Source organism: Crassostrea angulata, chromosome 1 (assembly GCF_025612915.1).
Source record: "Crassostrea angulata isolate pt1a10 chromosome 1, ASM2561291v2, whole genome shotgun sequence".
Lineage (NCBI taxonomy): Eukaryota > Metazoa > Mollusca > Bivalvia > Ostreida > Ostreidae > Magallana > Magallana angulata.
Window position 1 is genome coordinate 56,133,433 of NC_069111.1, and position 17,725 is coordinate 56,151,157.

Genomic DNA, 17,725 nt, shown 5'->3' on the forward strand with positions numbered 1-17,725 from the left:
ATTTATCAGATAGTGATGAATGTTCCAAACTTTGAAAATAAAGAATGGGAAATTTATTTCCAATAGGTATCATGTTTATAAAAAATGTTAGGTTCTTTTGCAGAGACAATTTTGGTACTTTTTGCATTTTAATGTACTTCATTAATGTTTAATCTTAATGAAATCTTATTTTTAAATGCAAATTATTGTTTCTATATTATCTACGGCACCTTATCCGGTTGTGCTGAACAATTAGATGTAAACATAGAAAACATTGATTGATATTTTTTTCAGATCAGTGTGTATGTATCTCAACGAGGTTTAATTCCGGCACCGTTACGTTCGAATGGACCAAACCCCCGAATAAAAAAATTTATGATATAATGACTATTAGGGACAGTAAACATGATAACTGGACTCAAGTTACTGATAATACGTTCAACGTGAGTGATGCATTATTGTTTGATTCCATCAGTATCATTGTGAAAGTACCAGGTCTAAAGTCAGAGATTAACAACACATTAACATATACAGGTTTGATATTTGTCTTTTTAGTTTTTCCTACGATTTATGAAATTTTATATATCTGAACGATTTATGTCAATGAATATCTGAATTATTTTGTTATCTAAATTCAAAAAAAAAAACACATCATTTTTTTATTATTTGCTTATCCATATTAAATCATAAGGTTTCTATGAAAATATGCATTTATGGATGCATCTTTGAGCTGCGTTCAAATTTTATTTTGTAGTTTTGAAAGTAAAAGTTCAAAATGGAAAATCTGCAAACCTATCCTGGGTTGCTCCATTTTTTCCAATTGCTAGAGAGTACACCGTATACCATAAAGACAATACTACCAAAGGAATACTTAAAATAGATGGTAAAGATGGACCGAGAGAATCGGATAAATATAAGTATCTCACAAAACCTTATAATTCGACAAACATCAGGTTGGAAGTAAAAGACGTTACTCTGGGTGATGCTGGATATTTCAATGGTGGAGTAGACGAAAACGCAGCAACGTCAGGTGGTGGGGTCGTTCTTATTGTGTACGGTGAGTCTATATAAACACTATTTATACTTTGTTATCAATCGCATAGTTGTTCAGGAACCATATGAGGGTAAACAATTATTTTATTTGTTTCAAATTGATTACACATGAGACAATTAAACATTGGCTTTTTACTGACATGTATCAACTACTACAAGTTCGTAGGATTGTTCTATCATATAGATATCTATCGCTAGAATCTAAAATGTATTTAAAAGCATTATTCATAATTATTAATTTTCTTCTAAAAATTGTAAATAATAAAGATACAGGTTGCTTGTTTCAAATGTTTACTGTAAGCATAGTGATCTACTGATTTGGGCATAAAAAGTTTAAATTATAAAATATGTAATTTGCAGTCATGACAATTTCGTATTAAAATCGGTGGGTTAATGGTAAATTATTCAAATGTAACATGTATATACACAAACTCATTGTTTTCAGGCAAGAAATATAGATTTAGTACAAGGATTTTAAATGAGTAATACGAGGGTTGTTATGTCACTGTTGCGTTGTGAATATAACAACATACAAACAACCAAGTAAAGCAGAAGCATTTTGTAATACGAAAATTGATTTCATTTACGAATTGCATTTTTAAAACAGTCATACTAGCATTCTTAAAACCGTGATTTATTTTTATAGGTGTCTGGCAAGTCAATGTTTTCTGTAAAGTTGTTACAGGGTACATGTTTTTAGATTTCTCAAAAATAAACAACCAATACTAACCATATCATTTATATATACTTTTTTATTTTTTCATATTTCGTTTTTTTAACAGACAAACCAAAAAAGCCGGAAATAAAAGGAAATCGAAGCGTACCAATAAACACATCATCTGAACTGACGTGTTCCAGTCAATCAACCGCAGCCCCTGACTACTACTCCAAGCTCGCCACCTTGTCATACACCTGGTTTGTCAATGAAAAAAAGATGGATGGAGAAACTAATCAAACCCTGAGATTAAAGGTCACCAGAGGTCACAAGTACAACAATTACTCCTGTAAAGCGACGGAAGATGGACTGGAGTCTGACTGGAGTGATACAGTCCAGATCGAGCCTCTGTGTAAGTATAACTGGAGTCTGACTGAAGTGATACAGTCCAGATCGAGTCTCTGTGTAAGTATGACTGAAGTCTAGCAGGAGTGATATAGTCAAGATTTTTCCTCTTTGTAAGTATGGCTGGAGTAATTTAGTTCAGATCGAGTCTCTGTGTAAGTATGACTGGAGTCTAACCGGAGTGATACAGTCAAGATCGAGCCTCTGTGTAAGTATGACTGGAGTCTGAACGGAGTGATATAGTACAGATCGAGCCACTGTGTAAGTATGACTGGAGTCTAAACGGAGTGATATAGTCCAGATCGAGTCTCTGTGTAAGTATGACTGGAGTCTAAACGGAGTGATATAGTCCAGATCAGGTCTCAGTGTAAGTATGGCTGGAGTCTGACAGGAGTGATACAGTCCAGATCGAGTCTCTGTGTAAGTATGGCTTGAGTCTGACTGGAGTAACAGTCCAGATCGAGCCTCTGTGTAAGTATGGCTGGAGTCTGACAGGAGTGATACAGTCCAGATCGAGTCTCTGTGTAAGTATGGCTTGAGTCTGACTGGAGTAACAGTCCAGATCGAGCCTCTGTGTAAGTATGGCTGGAGTCTGACAGGAGTGATCCTGTCCAGATCGAGTCTTTGTGTAAGTATGGCTGGAGTCCGACTGGAGTGATATAGTCCAGATCGAGTTTCTGTGTAAGTATGACTGGAGTCTAAACGGAGTGATACAGTCCAGATCGAGTCTCTGTGTAAGTATGACTGGAGTCTGACTAGAGTGATACATTCCAGTTCGAGTGTCTGTGTAAGTATGACTGGAGTCTGACTGGAGTGATACATTCCAGTTCGAGGTCTGTGTAAGTATGACTGGAGATTGACTGGAGTGATACATTCCAGTTCGAGTTTCTGTGTAAGTATGACTGGAGTCTGACTGAAGTGATACAGTCCAAATCGAGCCTCTGTGTAAGTATGACTGAATTCTGACTGGAGTGATAGTCCAGATCGAGCCTCTGTGTAAGTATGACTGGAGTCTGACCGGAATGAAACATTTCAGATCGAGACTCTGTCTAAGTATGACTGGAGTCTGACTGGAGTGATACATTCCAGATCGAGTCTCTGTGTAAGTATGGCTGAATTCTGACTGGAGTGATATAGTACAGATCGAGCCTCTGTGTAAGTATGGCTGGAGTCTGACTGGAGTGATACAGTCCAGATCGAGCCTCTGTTTTAGTATGACTGAATTCTGACTGGAGTGATACAGTACAGATCGAGCCTCTGTGTAAGTATGGCTGGAGTCTGACTGGAGTGATACAGTCCAGATAGAGTCTCTGTGTAAGTATGATGACTGGAATCTGATCGAGCGGAGTGATACAGTCCAGATCGAGTCTCTGTGTAAACAAATATGTATATTTTTTAACCCTTTCCAACAATAATTTTATCACAATCATAATCATTTGGAGCAGAATGAAGTAGAGCGGAATAATCTTATTACTAAAACCAATTCAAATCTTACATTTTTTTTTCAAGCTGAAGTTTACATAATTATTCAAATTATTTAATATCCTTAATAGACAACTTTATTTATAAACGTCGTTTAAATGGTTATATTCCTCTTCTGCTGAAGCATATTATTTCGTCTGGAATTAAAAAATTTGTACATTCTTTTTAGCATTCTTATAACAAATTATTATTGACAATCGAAATAGAATGATTGAATATCTTTGCGACTGAGATAAAACTGCAAAATATTACATCAGAATTAAATCCTCTGAAAAATCATGTCATTTGCTTTGATGACAACCTCGACCTTGTCTAGTACCAAAGTTTTCCCAGCATGCCGTGTTGCGTGACGTCAGATAACGACAGTATGCTTTACGTATCTTTTCCGGACGTAAACGAGGTTCACGCTTTGCACGAGGAGGATGGGAAGAAGATGAGGACGGTGGTGAGGAAGAGTGAAGGTGTTAAGCGGCCCTACGCTATCACGGTCAACAGCGACACGCTTGTGATCACTGAAGACGAGACAGACAAAATACACTTGATCAAGGTGTGACGTCAGATCTACTCCACGGTGTAGTTTTATCGTTATACAACAAGCCACGAAGATGTATTATTTGTCAAGAACAAAACATTGTTTATGAATAATTTATATAAAAAGAGGCGTGCTTATTTTTCGCTATGTTATCGTCTTTTGCCACTCGACGTTTATAGAGATTTAGATGACCATCAAAACCGGGTAACCATACACAATTTAGTAGGTCATTATGAGAATGGCGTCCAAGTGTCTAACTTCTTGTTGCCTTTGATTTTAGATGGACCAGATAAAATAACAATCACTCCACATCCAAATACTAGTATGCAGGATAACGGAATGGTCACTGTAAGAGAAGGCGAAACATTCGGTCCATACCACTGTCTCGTCGATTGCAGCCCGCCTTGTAATGTAACCTGGACATACATGAACTCTACTGGTCATCTTGATGTCATTTCTCCAAACAGAAGTTTGTCATTCGAGCAGATAAACAAAGACATTAAATTGTTCCAGTGTGTAGCAACATGGGGAACTGAAACAAAGAAAGAGAAGAATATAACACTGAATGTCCAATGTGAGTTATTTTAAATCTATCCAATGATGGCGTGTCTTACACACATTGTACAACAACACCAAGGTCAAGGAAAGACGTACTATACATGTATATAACTACTGATTTTGTTTGATGGAGAATAAGCAAGTAAATTTTGTTGAAAAACCCACGAAGACCGCAGTTTTTTGTAGGAATTTCTCTATAAATATGATAATTCAAAGAAGAAAATCAAATTGATTTATTTCTTTTCTAGAATAAAAACCCCATACATGTTAATGCATAAACTATTTTAATACTAGACGATATTTGAACTAAAGATTGCATATTTTAGATTTGGGAGAACCATTGATCTTAATAAACAACAATCATAGTTCCGACACTAATATGGATTTACAAGAAAACATACCTTTTAATGTTTCATGCCTCGTGGACGGAAACCCCATTCCTAACGTGCGTCTGACAAAGGGGTCTGAGAATATCTCAACAAACAGCGCTAGCAAAAATACAAAGTGGGCGAACCACACATTTGTTTCAGCGGGATGCGCAGATGCAGGAAACTACACGTGTGTAGGAAGTTCTGAAGGATTCAACATTAGTGAAAAGACATTCAGAATAAACATCCTATGTAAGTATACTCGTATTATTCTTCCAATTAATATCTGTATTATTTGTCAAGAACAAAACATTGTTTATGAATAATTTATATAAAAAGAGGGTTCCTATTTTTTCGCCATGTTATCGTCTTTTGCCACTCGACGTTTATAGAGATTTAGATGACCATCAAAACCGGGTAACCATGCATACACAATTTAGTAGGTCATTATGAGAATGGCGTCCAAGTGTCTAACTTCTTGTTGCCTTTTATTTTAGATGGACCAGATAAAATAACAATCACTCCACATCCAAATACTAGTATGCAGGATAACGGAATGGTCACTGTAAGAGAAGGCGAAACATTCGGTCCATACCAATGTCTCGTCGATTGCCACCCGCCCTGTAATGTAACCTGGACATACATGAACTCTACTGGTCATCTTCATGTCATTTCTCCAAACAGAAGTTTGTCATTCGAGCAGATAAACAAAGACATTAAATTGTTCCAGTGTGTAGCAACATGGGGAACTGAAACAAAGAAAGAGAAGAACATAACACTGAATGTCCAATGTGAGTTATTTTAAATCTATTCAATGATGGCGTGTCTTACACACATTGTACAACAACACCAAGGTCAAGGAAAGACGTACTATACATGTATATAACTACTGATTTTGTTTGATGGAGAATAAGCAAGTAAATTTTGTTGAAAAACCCACGAAGACCGCAGTTTTTTGTAGGAATTTCTCTATAAATATGATAATTCAAAGAAGAAAATCAAATTGATTTATTTCTTTTCTAGAATAAAAACCCCATACATGTTAATGCATAAACTATTTTAATACTAGACGATATTTGAACTAAAGATTGCATATTTTAGATTTGGGAGAACCATTGATCTTAATAAACAACAATCATAGTTCCGACACTAATATGGATTTACAAGAAAACATACCTTTTAATGTTTCATGCCTCGTGGACGGAAACCCCATTCCTAACGTGCGTCTGACAAAGGGGTCTGAGAATATCTCAACAAACAGCGCTAGCAAAAATACAAAGTGGGCGAACCACACATTTGTTTCAGCAGGATGCGCAGATGCAGGAAACTACACGTGTGTAGGAAGTTCTGAAGGATTCAACATTAGTGAAAAGACATTCAGAATAAACATCCTATGTAAGTATACTCGTATTATTCTTCCAATTAATATCTGTATTATTTGTCAAGAACAAAACATTGTTTATGAATAATTTATATAAAAAGAGGGTTCCTATTTTTTCGCCATGTTATCGTCTTTTGCCACTCGACGTTTATAGAGATTTAGATGACCATCAAAACCGGGTAACCATGCATACACAATTTAGTAGGTCATTATGAGAATGGCGTCCAAGTGTCTAACTTCTTGTTGCCTTTTATTTTAGATGGACCAGATAAAATAACAATCACTCCACATCCAAATACTAGTATGCAGGATAACGGAATGGTCACTGTAAGAGAAGGCGAAACATTCGGTCCATACCAATGTCTCGTCGATTGCCACCCGCCCTGTAATGTAACCTGGACAAACATGAACTCTACTGGTCATCTTCATGTCATTTCTACAAACAGAAGTTTGTCATCCGAGCAGATAAACAAAGACATTAAATTGTTCCAGTGTGTAGCAACATGGGGAACTGAAACAAAGAAAGAGAAGAACATAACACTCAATGTCCAATGTGAGTTATTTTAAATCTATCCAATGATGGCGTGTCTTACACACATTGTACAACAACACCAAGGTCAAGGAAAGACGTACTATACATGTATATAACTACTGATTTTGTTTGATGGAGAATAAGCAAGTAAATTTTGTTGAAAAACCCACGAAGACCGCAGTTTTTTGTAGGAATTTCTCTATAAATATGATAATTCAAAGAAGAAAATCAAATTGATTTATTTCTTTTCTAGAATAAAAACCCCATACATGTTAATGCATAAACTATTTTAATACTAGACGATATTTGAACTAAAGATTGCATATTTTAGATTTGGGAGAACCATTGATCTTAATAAACAACAATCATAGTTCCGACACTAATATGGATTTACAAGAAAACATACCTTTTAATGTTTCATGCCTCGTGGACGGAAACCCCATTCCTAACGTGCGTCTGACAAAGGGGTCTGAGAATATCTCAACAAACAGCGCTAGCAAAAATACAAAGTGGGCGAACCACACATTTGTTTCAGCAGGATGCGCAGATGCAGGAAACTACACGTGTGTAGGAAGTTCTGAAGGATTCAACATTAGTGAAAAGACATTCAGAATAAACATCCTATGTTAGTATACTCGTATTATTCTTCCAATTAATATCTAAACAGGCTGTTGCATGACAAACAGAAATATATCTTTATTCAAATTGCTGTGGTTACAAGCGCTTTGAAATTCGTATGTAAATGTTTTGGAGGGAAGATGTACTTTGCATTTAAAATATGTGTTACTAGTATTGGAAATGATATAATAATCTATTAAATCATCTTGTCAAGTAATACCGTAATTCTTTAAAGTGAAACCTTTTACGTAATTCACCAGAAATATTGTATCAATATATTCATGATATTTCACCCGGAACAATAACTCTTTTAGAATACTCAATTGTGTAATTTTTTTTATATTAGGTAACGTACGAATTGATGATTCGATTTTTTATCACAAAAAATATGGTTCCCCGAGCGGAATGAATGTAAGAGTAGCATCGGTTATCCCAGTTATTGCCAACCCCTTTCCCCAATTGCCTGCTATCAAGTGGGTGGGTCCAGAAACAGAACAAATCCAATTCAATGTGTTCGGACGAGGAGTTGCTTACAAGCACTGGATCAACACTTCTTTTCCAGTATACAACCACAGTTATTTCGGAAACTATACCATGATCTACGGAGATGAAACACTTCTTACCATTACAATAAGTGAACGAGGTTTTTTCTTTGTTAACAAATATAATTGCATTTCAATATGTTCATTTTACAATAATTATAAGCTATCAGTCCCTCTGTAATGTTTTTCATAATCTTCCATTAGCAAGTATTGTATTACAATTTTCAGAATACAATAATATTCCATTGACATAATGCAATTACATTTTATTTGTTAAATGTTGATTTCCCTGCGTGGTTTCTTTTTGTCTATCAGACAGACCTCGAACACCACAAAACTTTACCTGGCATTCCTACGCGGGTGGTCACATAAACTTGACGTGGGTGTCGGGATTCAATGGAGGTCTTGAACAGTATTTTGTTGTATCCCTCGAAAAAGACAAATGGGAAACCGTGGCTAACGTTTCTGATCCTGGTGAAGGCAGTGTCGTGTATTTCAACCCCGGATTTTTGGCCCCGGGTCAAAAATATCGATACCGCTTGGAGAGCTGTAACACAATCAATTGTTCCATAGTATCTCCTGAAGTTACAATAAATGTTGAAGGTATAATTACAGAACTTTTTGTATCAGAACTTACAACTTATGATATCTAATAAGTTAAGCATGAATTCAGGAAACGAAGATGTGTAAATTTGAGTATCATGTTGTGGATAGGTTTTTTTAATAAATGCAATGTGTTCTTTAAAGACAATGCAGCTCTTTTAAAATAATAATTACATTGCTGATTAGATAAACAGTAAATAAATATGCTTAAATGATGACTAATTTCTAAAATATGCTCCAATAAATGATGACTTATTTCTATTTATATAAAAATCGAAGTTGAAGATATAACTACTGTATCACATTTGGAGACAAACAGAGTGGAACACCTGTACGTTATAATTGGAGCCTCGGTCGCCGTCGTCGGCCTCATTGTTATCCTTGTGGTAGCTCTGGTGATCAGTTTTCGAAGAAGAAAAAACAAAGAGAAAGATGAAGGCGATAATAGTAAGTCTTTTTTAGAGAAGAAAAAACATATTTATGCATACATATTTTCTGCTTTAGTTGTTTCCTGAACTTTTCCTTTAATTTGGGGGGGGGGGGGTGTAACATTTAGCGGCTCACTTGAACCAAAGTTTCTAGATAGTCTTTCTGACAGAAATGATTCGATTGTCTTTCGTCGATGGCGTTATGGTTATTTTTTTATAGTTTCGTTTTCTTCTCAAGAACAATTCTGTCAATTCAACCAAGCTTGATAGAAAGCATTATTATATAGAGTGATTCAAGTTCGTTAAGAAAAGGGAATATGGTGCATTTAAAGGTGAAATTATTAGGAAAGAATGAATAAAGGGTCGTGTGTTTTAAAAACCCTTTTCACAAGAAAAAAAAAACAAGTTTGTAATATGTTACTTTTTGCGTTGTCAAGGAAAGTGTCACGTTTAAGAGGACTCGATGGTCAGGGAAATGGTCATGTTTAAGAGGACTCGATGATCAGGGAAAGGGTCACGTTTAAGAGAACTCGATGGTCAGGGAAAGGGCCACGTTTAATAGGACTCGATTGTCAGGGAAAGGGTCACATTTAAGAGAACTCGATGGTCAGGGAAAGGGCCACGTTTAATGGGACTCGATGGTCAGGGAAAGGGTCACGTTTAAGAGGGTCGATAGTCAGGGAAAGGGCCACGTTTGAGAGGGTCGATAGTCAGGGAAAGGGTCACTTTTAATAGGACTCGTTGATCAGGGAAAGAATCACATTTAAGAGGACTCGATTATCAGAGAAAGGGTCACGTTTAAGAGGACGCGATGGTCAAAGGAAGGGTCACGTTTAAGAGGACTCGATGGTCAGGGAAAGGGTCATGTTTAAGAGGACTCGATGGTCAGGGAAAGGGTCACGTTTAAGAGGACTCGATGGTCAGGGAAAGGGTCACGTTTGATAGGACTCTGTGGTCAGGGAAAGGGTCACGTTTAAGAGGACTCGATGATCAGAGGAAAGTCACGTTTAGGAGGACACGATGGTCACTGCCTTTTTTAAGCTTTGTTGGTATCTGTAAGAAAAAGAGCTAAAACACAAAATTCCGAAACAAAGCTAATATTAAGGCCATTTTTCTTAACAAAATAAAAGTTTATAGCCTAAAACATCATTTCTGAATATCTAAAGTATATCTGACTGTTAATTTATTGACTACCCGGCCTCCTAAAGTAAGCTGCAGGTCTGAAGCTACTGGTCTAAAAAAAGGACGACCTCGGATCTACCGTTTATTACGCTTTATGTGGTGCAATTTAAGGCCCACAGAAACTGTTTGTCTGTAATTTTATCTTCTGAATTATAAAATGGCAAGGTAAAGCCCATGCTTTTTCGTTCAAAAGTTCAAGTCGTTACATATAGCTAAGAAATGATGGTACTCTCCATGGCATTGCAGTAGGTGTAATATTCTCTCTCTCTCTCTCTCTCTCCCTCTCTCTCTCTCTCTCTCTCTCTCTCTTAGAATTTTGATTTGCTTTTCCTCTGGCAGATACAACATCCGGTGGAGAAATGTACGCCACAGTTGATAAAAGTCGTCAGAAACCAAAAGCTGATGTAGTGAAGGATGACGTCACGAAGAAACAAAATGGTATCTATCTATCAATGTTTCTATCTATCTATCTATCTATCTATCTATCTATCTATCGCTCGGTCACGCCGATCATCGGCTATAATTTTCTTAGTCGATTACTCTTTACAAAGTCAATATATTTTGAAAATATTGCTAATTTAAATAAACGCGGCAGTTTCTGTTGTACAAATGTAGATATCAGTTTTCTTTGCTCGACCTGTTTGATCCATAAGTACGCTCTTTTCCATCGATGTCCCTGGTGGATTTTTGAAGCGGCTAATGATTGACCTTTTTTCGATTTACTTAAGCAGACATGTACTCGAGAATAATTTATGTTTCCTCTTATCAGTTATTTATTGGATTAGGTGTTTGTATAATCAAAAATTTAATCATATCAATAATTATCTCAAGGCGTTTGTTTTTATAATCATTAATCTTTGATTGTTGATTAGGCACGGACAATGACTTACCGTGAAACAGGTCACATTTGATTTGCCAGTGAGCTCAATTATATGTAATAGGATTCGATGGTCAGGGAAAAGGTCACGTTTAAGAGGACTCGATGGTCAGGGAAAGGGTCACGTTTAAGAGGACTCGATGATCAGGGAAAGGGTCACGTTTAAGAGGACTCGATGATCAGGGAAAGGGTCACGTTTGATAGGACTCTGTGGTCAGGGAAAGGTCACATTTAAGAGGACACGATGGTCACTGCCTTTTTTAAGCTTTGATGGTATTTGTAAGAAAAAGAGCTAAAACACAAAACTCCGAAACAAAGCTAATATTAAGGCCATTTTTCTTTACAGAATAAAAGTTTGTAGCTTAAAACATCATTTCTGAATATCTAAAGTAGACTGACTGTTAATTTATTGACTACCCGGCCTCCTAAAGTAAGCTGCAGGTCTGAAGCTACTGGTCTGAAAAAAGGACGACCTCGGATCTACCGTTTATTACGCTTTATGTGGTGCAATTTAAGGCCCACAGAAACTGTTTTTCTGTAATTTTATCTTCTGAATTATAAAATGGCAAGGTAAAGCCCATGCTTTTTCGTTCAAAAGTTCAAGTCGTTACATATAGCTAAGAAATGATGGTACTCTCCATGGCATTGCAGTAGGTGTAATATTCTCTCTCTCTCTCTCTCTCTCTCTCTCTCTCTCTCTCTCTCTCTCTCTCAGAATCCTGATTTGCTTTTCCTCTGGCAGATACAACATCCGGTGGAGAAATGTACGCCACAGTTGATAAAAGTCGTCAGAAACCAAAAGCTGAAGTAGTGAAGGATGACGTCACGAAGAAACAAAATGGTATCTATCTATCAATGTATCTATCTATCTATCTATCTATCTATCTATCTATCTATCTATCTATCTATCTATCTATCTATCTATCTATCTATTAGGCACGGCAACGAGTACTCGACTATCGCTCGGTCACGCCGATCATCGGCTCTAATTTTGTTAGTCGATTACTCGTTACAAAGTGAATATATTTTGAAAATATTGCTAATTTTTTTATCAACGCGGCAGTTTCTGTTGTACAAATGTAGATATCAGTTTTCTTTGCTCGACCTGTTTGATCCATAAGTACGCTCTTTTCCATCGATGTCCCTGGTGGATTTTTGAAGCGGCTAATGATTGACCTTCTTTGATTTACTTAGGCAGACATGTACTCGAGAATAATTTATGTTTCCTCTTATCAGTTATTAATTGGATTGGGTGTTTGTATAATCAAAAATTTAATTTGAATTTGGTAGATATCCTATGTATGTACAAAGAAAACTTCGTATTTTGAAATACTGGTGTAGCTTGCTGACAACAAATAATTGTATACTTCAGAACTGTTACAAATGTATAAGGAATTGTTATATGAATATGAAAAACAACAGTAAAAATGTAAAAACTGGGTAAGTCTCGTTAGAAATGAACTTTATTGTCTGGGACTTGGAAATTATTGGGAACAACAAGAAGTTACTAATGTTAAACAATTTGTTCTACTAGTTGAACAGAATTGTTATAGTATTTTTGAAAATTCTTCAAAATGTATAGTGTACAAGGAAATAGCTTCACATTTTTGTTTACAGAAATATCTTTTGAAACGACTGTCACATAAAGAAAAGTCTCTGTTATGTAAATATAGAATATCAGCGCATTCCTTAAACGTTGAAAACGGAAGGTATAAAAACATACCTAGAGATGACCGCAATTGTACTTTGTGTAATTCTCAAGAGATAGAGGACGAATTTCATTTTGTTCTGATATGTCCTGCTTTTTCGAATATTCGAGAAAAATAAATAAAACCTTACTACAAGAAGAAACCTTCCTTTTTCAAATTTATACAGTTGTTTAGTTATGATAATTTTAAATCTACTCAGAAACTTTGCCAATATTTATTGAAAGCTTCGAAGCTGAGAGAAAACTTATTATGTTAATCACTTATGATGTTATCTGTCTTACGTATATTTACATATCTATTATATATTAATAATATTGTACACCATTTGATATATATATCATGTAGAATCCCCCGCCATTCGCCTGTTAATTGTATGTATTATATGCCTATGAGCCACATGGCTCCTTTGGTCAATAAAGAATCTAATCATATCAATAATTATCTCAAGGCGTTTGTTTTTATAATCATTAATCTTTGATTGTTGATTAGGCACGGACAATGACTTACCGTGAAACAGGTCACATTTGATTTGCCAGTGAGCTCAATTATATGTAAGCGTCCCAATGAAAAAGGAAAAGCCAGGGCATTTTCTAACGGATATTTAGATAAAACACTTTTCAATTCATTTTAAATCATATACATTTAGTATATGTTATCATAAGTTTTTAATGTTCTTTAGTTGAAGATAAGATGTATATGGCAGTAGCATTATTTGATTTTAAAAGGACTCACGGTTTCTAATACTAGTAAATCATCGAGTACGCGACTATCGCTCGACTAAAGCCTCCGATTAATCGATTAAGCCAACCGAGTAAAATTGACATCCCTACTATCTATCTATCTTAATTTTAGTTTTTCAAATATTTATTTTATTACACAGAAGAAGCGCCCGGCACAGAAATGTATGCAGTTGTTGACAAGAACTTGAAGAGAAACAAAAGGGGCAAGTTACATTTATTTTATTATCTGAGTGATAAGGTATGCCTTGGTGCGTTAAGATAATATGCTTGCATTTGTTACAATATACAGTAGCAAAGGCATCAAATATCCGTTACTTGTAGGTGATGTTGGAGAGATGTCCAACAAAGCAGGTCAATCGAAACTATTGACCAAAGAGACCGCCGGAGAGAAGAGGAAACAGAGAAATAACGCGGCAAATCAGTCAGTAGAGGAGAGAAACTTGTCAACTGAAGATGCTGCTCGGGCTTGCAAAACGGTAAGGCAAAAAAAACCCTCAAATAAAGATGCTTTGTTAAGAGTATTATTTTAAATAATTTACATTTTTCAGTGTCTTTTCTGTGATAACACTACGAATCGATTCAGTAATGTTCAGTACAATAAATTCAAATGACGTATTGTTGGGGCGCAAGCGGGGTTTGCATAATTAAAAGAAATAAAAATCACATAAATCAGTGAATATTCTTTTATTTAATCGTACAATTGCTGAAAATTATATAAAGTAATATATAAGGGATCATTGAATATTATACGGTGATGATTTCGGTCGGGGCGTATCAAATCTATCATAAAGCCTTTTCAGTCCATTTAGACTTCGGATTCGACCACGCCCCTATCAAAATTATCACCTTATAATACTCAGAGAATGATTCCTTATTCCTTTATTCATACATACTGTGTGCATTGTGTAGCTTAAACTTCAATTTTAATGTTTATTTTCGTATTTTCAATTCAATTATTACGTGTTACCATAAAAGTTGGGGATCATCTCCATGTTACAGTGTAATTCAAGTTTTTGTTTGTAAATTTAAGAAAATTCTATGCTGCGCAATAAAGTAGGAAACTCCAAGTATCAAAGTAGAAAAATTAAAATAGAACATCAAAGTAGGTATTTGCTAATGACGAAGATACATTTAAAAGATCTACAAAAAGTGTTATACGGCAGAAAATAACAAATGATAAATTACTAATGAATGGTTGAACATTTATTTTCTTTGAATTTTCTTTTGAGTGGACTAAATAATGTTATTGATTTATAAAGGTGGATAATTCATTAAATTTTATTTTCCATGAAAAAAAAATTCATTCCTTACAAAAACTACAATTGCATTCAATGTATTTCATCCCTGTTGAAAAACCGACGCTGAAAACTTTATGGACTTTCACACAACAAACAAACATTGAGTTTCGCTTAAAACAATAGTTTACCAACTAAGAAGAAAATTATTCTTTTATTCCCAAGAAACAAATCGAATAAAGGAAACACAGTTTTCAATATCCTTTCATTCAAACTTTCATAACCACTCACATTCAACTGTGTTTGAAGTTAGAATTATAGAATATTGGAATAAAAATGTACTTTATATATTGTTTTGAGATTGATTTTAATCAATGTAGAATTAATCTATATTGTAGAATAACGAAGGGTTGGTTTACATTGAGGTGGATTTTACTAACCAATCAAAACGTTCCAAAACGAATCAAGCCCCCGTTATCCACGGAGAGGACAATAGAACCGAGTACACCTTCGTGGATTTCTCCAAAAAAGCGCCACCTATCACTGACGCAGACGACAAAGAGGAAAATCAGGAGGAAAGTTAAATGCTCCGACATCTTTACATTAAAGAAATATTTGACCGAAACATGCAATACTGTAAGTTCCTAATTTAATGCGAGGAATTAGTATCCGCGTAAAATCGAGAGAAGTGCCCTTCGCGGATTTTAAAATCTCGCCATTTCTGAGTGTTCAGTACTATAAGAAATAAGGAGAAAAGTTCCACGTTTGCGATTTTATACTCTTGCGATTTGATACAAACCAGCGGGATCGCGGAATGAAGTACTCGCATAATATAAAGAATTTACAGTATACGAAATCCCTAAAGTAACATGTTTTTCGAAGTTTTTTGTTTCATTTTTTTATGTTTCTTGATTAATTATTTTCGCAACTTATTTTTAATTATTCAATTCATTTTTTTTTAATTTAACATGAATTTTTTTTCTAGATTTGTTTAATTTTGATTATGCCTTTTGTATGATAGTGTTATATATGTTAGATTTTAACTTTTACATTGCATTATATACATTTATATGCAAACATTATAAAAGGAATTTTTACCTACCATTGAATCAAATTACAAAATCAAAAATAAAATAAAAAAAACTAAAGAAGTGTAACACGTGATACCGTGAATTTATACTTGTCACTGGTATCAATTTTTAGTTTGAGAATTTTGACAAACATTTTCAAGTTGTATCTGTAATTTACTAATTATATAAGTAAATACCTACTCTAAGGTTACCGTAGCTTACATAACAAATTGTTTACATTGTTCTGAAATTTTGTCGGCTCCAAGTCGAACCCTGTATTATCAAAAATAGGAATGCTGGTGTTCATGTTTGTATTTATTTACTGTTTTAAAAAGTGTTTTCATAAGAAACATTTACTGCATGCACACTGTATTTTTATAACCTTTTTGTCAATAACACCATTTTAGTCAAAATGAAAAATACATTTTACGTGGACTAGTTTAAGGAATAAGAAATCGTTCTTTTGATGTTATGAGGTGATCAAATACGGTCAGGGTGATCAAATCCAATAAAGGCGTCCGAAGGGCTTTATAATTGATTTGGTCACCCCGACCGTATGTAATCACCTCATAATATTCAAAAAATGATACCTTATTACTTATATTTACATTATTTTTAGCAATTGTATGATTAAAATGAAATTTATTGAACTTTACATGGCAAAATCGACTCGTTGTGTTATCACAAAGACACTGGAAAATGTAAATATTTACCTGCTGCAAGACTGTTCTCTCTGTGTCCTTTCGTATCTGAACTAACTTCTGGTTGTAATGTAGTTACATGTAGTCTGCACTGCTCACTCTCAGTTCTCTTTTTTATTAAAACCGTTTATGCTTTCATGACTAATAAATTATAAAACATATGCTAACATCAATGAAACAGTGTTATTTACCACAAATAATCGGCCAGGTTAAAAATTGAATACAAATTTAGGTGTGGTGTTCTACCTATCAATAGAAACGGGGCGATTTAGGGGGAGGAGGAACCGATAGGCTATGTATTATATGCATGTTCTGTAGAAGCAAGAAAAGACGAATTTCACTTTTTTATTGCACTGTGCATCTTATTCAAAACCTAGAATCGAAATCTTTACTAGTATTGGCTTTAATACTAGTAATCAATTACTAAATATGGCCGACTCAGACTGCACTGTTTTTCTCTTATCTAACTTTCCTAGACAAACTGCCATATTCTTATCTTCAGTTTTTATGTTCAGACAATCTATCCTATATGAAAATAGCAATGTGTTAAGTTATTATTACTTGTATATTCATATTTATAAAGTGACATATAGGTCCGATGGGCCGGATGTTTATTCATTAAGTTATGATTTAACTATATATTATTTCTATATTTGTTTAGAAAACACGTGTTGCTATAATAGAACCATTTTAACAAGAGGTTGTGCTTTGGGTAGTTGTTGTAAAATAGCATTGTGACATAGGCCTGTCTATTTTATTGTAGGCCACCCAGCCATTGCTCTTTGAAATCGACAAGATTTGTCTGGCTTTTGAGCTATGACTACGCAATCGGTGTACATTTCACTTGAAACCAGCGTCATTTTAACTTGTTTTGACACAAGAAATAAATAGATACGTCCTGCTGAAAGTCCAAGGCCTTGTTAAAATGGTTCTAAATTATTTACTTATTTACTTACTTACTCTGTATTATGGAAGTCTTAAAAGTACATGTCTGGGAGCATATTATTATTATCATAATAATTTTTTCTATTAACATTACATTCAAATGATTTAATGATAATGCAAGTACTTTCCA

The 17,725-nt window shown here is 34.8% G+C and overlaps 1 protein-coding gene across 1 annotated transcript; it reads left to right on the forward strand.

The window, feature by feature from the left end:
• The first annotated feature begins 362 nt into the window (after nt 1-362).
• Nucleotides 363-16,413, forward strand: LOC128193098 (hemicentin-1-like). The gene is made up of 17 exons (XM_052866352.1): nt 363-481; nt 933-1,036; nt 1,815-2,099; nt 4,387-4,680; nt 4,991-5,284; nt 5,530-5,823; nt 6,134-6,427; nt 6,673-6,966; nt 7,277-7,570; nt 7,910-8,206; nt 8,421-8,708; nt 8,988-9,155; nt 10,658-10,756; nt 11,938-12,036; nt 13,785-13,847; nt 13,966-14,120; nt 15,278-16,413. The coding sequence occupies exons 1-17, from the start codon at nt 363-365 to the stop codon at nt 15,461-15,463; spliced, it is 3,627 nt and encodes a 1,208-aa protein (XP_052722312.1). The 3' UTR covers nt 15,464-16,413.
• The last annotated feature ends 1,312 nt before the right edge of the window (nt 16,414-17,725 follow it).

Excerpts from the sequence above, each read along its gene's own strand:
- LOC128193098 (XM_052866352.1), top strand. The coding sequence starts at position 363 with ATGACTATTAGGGACAGTAAACATGATAACTGGACTCAAGTTACTGAT. Across the intron at positions 13,848-13,965 it reads CTTGAAGAGAAACAAAAGGG|GTGATGTTGGAGAGATGTCC; the intron begins GCAAGTTACATT and ends CGTTACTTGTAG. Across the intron at positions 14,121-15,277 it reads CTGCTCGGGCTTGCAAAACG|AATAACGAAGGGTTGGTTTA; the intron begins GTAAGGCAAAAA and ends TCTATATTGTAG.